General features: G+C 47.3%; 1 protein-coding gene across 1 annotated transcript in view; it reads right to left on the bottom strand.

Moving 5' to 3' along the window:
- Positions 1-4,083, bottom strand: part of PRSS36 (serine protease 36) — an 8,110-nt gene extending 4,027 nt beyond the window's left edge. Inside the window, 6 exon segments of the mRNA XM_006914162.2 lie at positions 1,342-1,508; positions 2,394-2,674; positions 3,115-3,277; positions 3,514-3,549; positions 3,711-3,746; positions 4,047-4,083. Of these exon segments, the coding sequence (XP_006914224.1) occupies positions 1,342-1,508; positions 2,394-2,674; positions 3,115-3,277; positions 3,514-3,549; positions 3,711-3,746; positions 4,047-4,083 (720 nt within the window).
- Positions 4,084-7,023: the final 2,940 nt, after the last annotated feature.

The following is a 7,023-nucleotide window of genomic DNA, read 5'->3' on the forward strand; positions in this document are numbered from 1 at the left end:
AAAGGCTGATGAACAGCCAGCCAATGCCAGGAGTACCAAATTAATGCATTAAAGGCCATGCTGGACAGGCCTGCAGGTCTCACTCAGAGCCAAATGTTCAATGAATAGTTCAAGTAAATGCTGTCTTAGTTTTCTAAGTTCACCTAGTTATTAAAGTAAATCAGAGGTGCCAGCATTGAGGAGGCAGAGGCTGTTAGAAATATGGAATCTAAAAGCAGCAAAAAGAGAGTTTGAAAGCAAGTAAAGAGGAAGAACTACAATGCACAGACACTAAAACAAGGGTTCTGGGTCATTTAATGCTTAGGGGCATTGTCCCTAAAACATCTCTATTCCAAGTCAGGCATCCCTGTAACCTGAATGAGGTCACAAAGAAGGCTCAGAATCATCTGTGCTGTCCAATATGGTAGATACTATTTTAGTTATAATTAAATAAAATTAAAAATATAATTTCTCAGTCACACTAACTGCATTGCAAATGTTCAATAGCTAATGTGGCTAGTGACTACTATCCTGGACGGTGCAGATACAGAACCTTTCCATCACTGTAGGAAGTTCTATTGGACAGCGCTGGTCTAGAGGAATTTGAATTGTTTGTAGTCCTGTTCAAGGAGGCAGAGGATTATATCCGTAGGTCCTGGAACCTCATAATTGGAAGGGACCCTGAAGACCATCTGGAATCCCCATCACCATGATGCATGCTGAGTGCCCTAAAAATGTGTCTTTGAGGAAAGTTTCTGGGAAAAATGGTTAAAATATACTATATTTTGGCCTTTGGTAGGTTATCTGGAAAATTCATTCTGTAAAGGATTAATTAATTTCAAATATAACTATTATCTACTAAGTAACAGGTGCTATGCTATGCTCTGGGATATAGGATTATAATAATAATAACTAGTACTTATTTAGCTCTTACTAAGGACGATGCACTGTTCTGAGTACTCTTATACATACAAAATTCATTTAACCATCATAACCACCCTATGAGGTAGGTAACACAGTCATCTCCATTTTCTAGATGAGAAAGTCTAGACATAGGGAGGTTAAATAACTTGGTCAAGGTCATACAGCTAATAAGTGGTGGTGCTGAACTTCAAACCAGGCCAATTCACTCCAGAGTCTGACACGTAGCCACTGCACTATACTGCCATAAATAACAATGCTTACTTGAGCCCCCAGTTCTGTCCATTTATAATCAATCCCATGCATTGGCAATCTTGTCCTCTTTTTGCAAATGAGGCTCAGAGACAGAAGAGAGATAAGATTTGCCTATTTCCCACACTGCTTCCTATTGGTTAGTGCTCTGCCTGGCCCTGTCAGTCAGGAGCAAGGGCCTCCCCTTACCTGGCAGGTGTCCCTGCGACCCTCTGGGTAGCCAGCACACAACATCCCTGGCAATAGCTGAAAAGTGAGGTTGAAGGGGCCGGGCCGGCTGTAGAGACACTGACAGGCGGCCTCTCCCAACAGCCTTAGCTCCACTTCTTGCAGCACCCAGGGGAGAGGCAAGGGGTCTGTAGGCAGAACCAGAGAGCAAATGCTTTGAGGCAGATATAGAGCCCCCTGTTCCCCAGGGCTCAGCTTTATCACTTTCAGCTGCCTCCTGGACATCTCTATCTAGATGCCCCATGACACTTTAGGCCACCACATCCAAAAACAATCATCTTCTCCTGCTCCTCTCTGTCCTTCCTGTATCCTCATCTCAGCAATGGCCCCATCAAGCACCCAGTGAGAGCTGCCATGGATGGTTGTGTACTGCACAAAGGTACCCAGCCAACAAAGGACACATGTGAGGGCTAAAATCACTAAGCTCTGAGCCTTGACATAGGCTGTGTTGGTCCTGGGAGAACACTCTTTTCAAAAAAGATGCCATATGTACTAGATGCAGTCCTATACCAAGTTGCCAAGCGTGGAATCTGGGTGTCACCTGTGACCCTGGTCTCAACTTCTCTCAAGTGAGTTTCCAAGGGATTTTTGCTTGTTATGTTCATTGACTATCTCTAATGCCTAACACAGTGACTGGCACAAGGAGGTGCTAAAAATATCTGTTGAATGAATGAAAGACAGACTGAATGAGGGTGAAGAGGTGATTAGGGATAAGACAGGAAGTGGGGAGTAGAAAGATGAATGGGGAGAAGATAGGATGGGAGGAAGGAGGATGGGAGGAAAGGCGGGCAGAAACTGACATTTGCTGAGAGCGTACTATACATACACCAGATGCTGTGCATTGGTGTTGGGATCGCCTAGGGTAAAAATATCTAAAATGCATTAATTACTGCTATGCTAGTCACTGTGTTATAGACTTTACGAGGATTTTCTTATTGAAGCCACGCAACAACCCCATGAAAGTGGGCACTATTTTCCTCAGTTTTCAGGGGGAGGAAGTCCACCTCACTCACCTTTTTCTTGTACGTCCCCCCAGCCCGTGGCCCAGCAGGTGGTGCCGTAAGCAAAGCGGTGCGAGGCCCTGGGCAGGCAGACTGGCCTCACGGCTGGACCCAGACTGGCAGGCGAGGCAAGGCGCAGGAGGGCCAAGTCGGCGCCCAGTTCCGCACTGCTGTAGTTGTCTGGCACCAGGATGGCCGCCACTGCGCGGACTTGCACGCCGTCCAGGGTCCCATCCTGGGAATGCACGCCCAGCAGTACAGACCACTCGGCCGCGGGCTCCAAGGTCCGGTTGCTGCACCAAGGCCGAGGAGGGCGGGGATTAGGTCGACAGGAGCGGGTAGACCTTTGTGGGGGTTAGGGGCTCAGAGTCTGGGAGAAGGTGGAGTCAATAGGAACCCAGGAGGGGAGGAGTCGGATCCACTTTTGGGGTTGGGGCGCTCGAGTTTGATATAGACTCCTAAAAGGGGAAAGAGAGGATCCAGTTTGAAAGCGGTCTATTGGAGACCTGGGAACGATGCAGTTCGGACTTGGGTATTTAGTGAAGTGGTGGGACCAGTTTGCTGGCAGCCTCAGCACACTCGGAAACAGAACATCCCGCAGAGCGCCTAACTTCGGGGAAGGGTGAGATGGTGGCGGTGGCTAGTCTCCAAGTTAGCCTTGAGTAAGCGGGGTCAAGGTGCCGGGCCGGCTCGGCTTTTAAAGGAGAGGGGCTGGACATGGGCGAATACTCACTTCACGAAACAGTGAGCTGCGGAGAGGACCCAGGAGGGGGCGATGAGGGAGCCTCCGCAGATGTGGCCTCCTCCGTGATGCAGGCTTACCTGCCACGGCCAGCTTCTCGGCCGTGCATCTGAGCCCCCCATGATTCGGTCAGAGGGCTCAGGGTGACCGCAGTCTGCAATGGGGTACCGTGGAGGTCATAGCCCGCCCCTGTCTCCCAGGACAGAGAACCAGGTAACTCAGGACAAAGCCCCATCCACCACCCCACTTCAGTTTGCCCCCCTGAACAAAGAACAAAGAGAATCTGGGCACTTGTAAGTTTCTGGTCATTTCTGCCTCTGTCATCACATAGCCAGCCTTAACCTCCTTTAAGATCTGAGCCCACCCCCACTCTTACCCCGACCCCCTTACCCAGATCTTCAAGTTCTTCTTGGGCAGGACTGAGTACTGAGAAAGGGTAAAGAGAAGAAGATACTGGTGACTTCCAGCCCCTGACACTACCCAGCCCTCATCTTTTTCTCCATCCTCCACCCCAAACCCGCCAGCACCCAATTCACTCCTATCTTTTCTGCCTCTGCACCTGACTCTCCCCAGTCGAGGTGCCTTACCTGAGTCCTCGAAGGCTCCTGGGATGGGGCTGATGGCTGGAAAGAAGGAGGCAGGAGGAGGCTGGAGACCTACACTTACAATGTGCCCTCCTTGACTCCCTCCCCTAGGCTTTACTGATACTCTATCTCTCCATGGCAGCCAGGTCTCCTTTCCCCTTCTTCTCATACACTATTCCTCTCCCTCTGACACATTACTCCCTCGTTTTTCTGATATCCCCCTCCCTTTTTTCTCCTCTGACACCGGACTTCCCACACAGAACCCAGGAGTCCTGCTTTCCATCTCCTCAGATGCTAGGACCCAGGTGCCTTCCAGCTCATCCCATCTCCTGAGGTTACCGAGTATCACAAGTGGGAGGAGCAGGTGCTGGAACATGGCACATTTGAGTCAGCTGGAGATACAGAAATGGGTTAAGGTCTGCTCTCTACCACAGCTCTGTCACTGTCTAGGCAGCCTGTGACTACAGATGGTTCTGAAGAGGCAGCCCCACCCTCCCTGGCCAGAGCCCATCTCTGGGAACCTGAGAGGATCTGGGGCTGGAAGGGTGAAGTAGGGAACCTGAAAGCCCATTCCAGAGCCCTGTTCCATCTCACATCTCTGGAGGCCCAGGGTAGGAGTGGAAGGCAGATGTCCTAATTCCAGGACACCTGTTGGGTGGGGGAGGGAGGAGTGAAGAACTCTGCGGGCAAAGACAGGAGATAGCCAGGGGCTGGGAGGTCAATGTTCTGTGTCCTTGGTGAGGCAGGGCTTCAGGTTAGCAGTGGCCCTTGGAACAGGGGAGGTGGCCCCTCATTGGCATGACTCACCTGAGACCTTACCTCTCTTTGAGGTGTGGCTACCCGGTGGCTTGGGCTTTTATTCTCACACAGCTCTGGTTACTGGAGTTGTTGGCCAGGTCAAGGAAGGGAGCTCTAGGAAATTCAATCCCATCTCAACAAAAGGATCACAGATTCCTGCAGGTTGGGCAGGGTGCAAGATTCTAGGAGGGGGATGGGCAGGCTGGGCAGGCTGGCAAGGCCAGAAAAAGATTCCACCCTTTTCTGCGTTAGAGTGAGTACTCTCAAGTGTTCTGTCACTTACTCTTTGTGTGGCCTTGGGAAAGCCACTCAGTCCCTCAGGGTATATCAATACAATCCCAATTAAGAAACATATGGCATCTCAAAGCAGAATTGAGGAAAGTTTAATGAAGGAACTATTCACAGAAAGTAGGCAGGGTTAAGGGCAACCAACAAGGGATGGTGAAGCACCCTAGGGCTGGCAATAATGGAGAGCCCTGCCTGAAGAGGCAAAGAGAGGGAGAAGTTACTGGAACCAAGAAAGAGAGAGCTGCAAATGTAGGTGAGGGCCAGCCAAGAAGAGTGCCTTCAATGGACTGAAACTTTTATCAATCTGTGGCGTGGCTGGGAGGGAGCTAGGAAATAAAAATCCCCATCTCACTCTCCTCCTACCCTCTGATCACCTTCCAGCTCCTCCCATCCTCTGAAACCTATCAGAAAGCAAAGAAGCCCATGATATGGCCCATAAAAGGCACTCCTGGGGAAACAGATCAGGATGTAGAAGGGTGGAGAGTGAAAATGGAGGGTGAGGAATAGAGTGAAAAAATAAAATGGAGTTACTGTGGTCAAGCCACTAAATTACTAACTTCAAGTGGTCTGAGGCAGAAATGTTGCAGAAATGTTGCAAAATCAGATCTATGAGAAACCAAGCATCACTAGGAGAGTTGGAGAACTTAGGTTTATTACTCTGGCAGTCCCAGATGAGCTAGTGCTCTGAAGATCCGGGCCCCAAGCTCAGATGCAACTTTGCTTTTATGGGGCTTAGTTGGCATGGGCCACTTGGTTAATTTGTCCTCAGATGGTTACAGACCGCAGGGGTTGCTATGGGTTACAGGAAGTTACAGAGCATGAGATTTTCAGACAGGAACTTAGGCAATACATCTGTTATCTAGACAGAGCAATCAAAGGAGAGAGTGAGTCTTCAGTTGATCTCGAGATCACTCTGCCCTTTGGCCTATGCAGCAAGCATGTCTACAGAAGCAGAACAAAGAGCTGATTATAAGGTTAGCCTTCTGGTGGAAAATTCCGCTTCATAAGGAAACAATTATTTTTGTTTTAACTGACTCTGGGAACTTAAGCTTTTGAACTTTCCAGTCCTGGGTCAATACCTGGATGCATATCAGTGCTTTTTGCATTAATGCCTGGACATACATTAAGCCTTCAGTTAATGATCTGAATGACCTCAAGAAGAAAATGTTCCATTGTCTAGGCCACTGGGTGTCTGATGAATAGTATCTTGGACCAATCCAGAGGTTAAAAATGCAGTACATTCTTCTCAAGAATGTACTTTTTACTATAAAACTCTCAGACTTTTCTTTCTCCTTTGGAAAACTCTGGGTATTGACTAGTAGTGTTTATGGTTTGCAAACCCTAAGACCCTTGAATAAATCTTTGCCATTTATAGCTAGCAAAGCCTCTTGACTCTTTTTGAGTACATTTGACAAGGGTCAAACAAAAAATATCTAAACACATATACCTATTTTTTTTAATCAATAATATAAGCTAATAATAATATTACTTTATTAGTCCAGTTTCCCTAGAAAGCAGAGGCCTAAGCAAAGCCTACATACTTGTGCTTTGCTAGGAGATACATTCTCAGAACAGCAAGAGAGAGGGGAAATGGGACATGATCTGGGAGGGCGGTAAACTTGGTGGTACTAGCTAACACAATCCTGGAGTTTCTAAGTCCCCTCAGGCACTCATTTATAGGCATTTGTCCCTCCAAGGAAAAAGAGCCAGTCTTTTATTCAACAAACACTCAGGAAAATGAGGCAACTGACATTGTTTAAAAACAGGAAAGGAGAGAAATTGTAGGGTGGCTAAAGCAAAATATGCATGCCATGAAGATCCTCACCTACAAACTGCTTGTTCTAATTCAGTAGTTCTCAAACATTTTGGTCTCAGGCCCTCTTTACACCTTAAAAATTATTGGAGTCCAAAAAGCTTTTGCTTATGTGGGTTATATTTATCAATATTTACTGTATTTGAAATTAAAACTGAAAAACAAACTATTTATTAATTCATTTTAAAATAGTAAATCTGTTACATGTTAATGAAAACCTACATATGATTCTCATATTTGCTTCTGCATCCAGTTTTTTGGGATATCATGCATCATGCAGCCTTTGAAAACCTACATTGAACACTTGGCATCATGAAAATAGTTTTAGCTTCGAGCGCCCCATGAAAGGGTCTTGGGGGCCCATCCAAGAGTTCAGAGACCATATTTGAGAATTGCTGCTCTAAGACAATAATGAAC

This window comes from Pteropus alecto, unplaced genomic scaffold (assembly GCF_000325575.1).
Source record: "Pteropus alecto unplaced genomic scaffold, ASM32557v1 scaffold44, whole genome shotgun sequence".
In the NCBI taxonomy this organism is placed as follows: domain Eukaryota; kingdom Metazoa; phylum Chordata; class Mammalia; order Chiroptera; family Pteropodidae; genus Pteropus; species Pteropus alecto.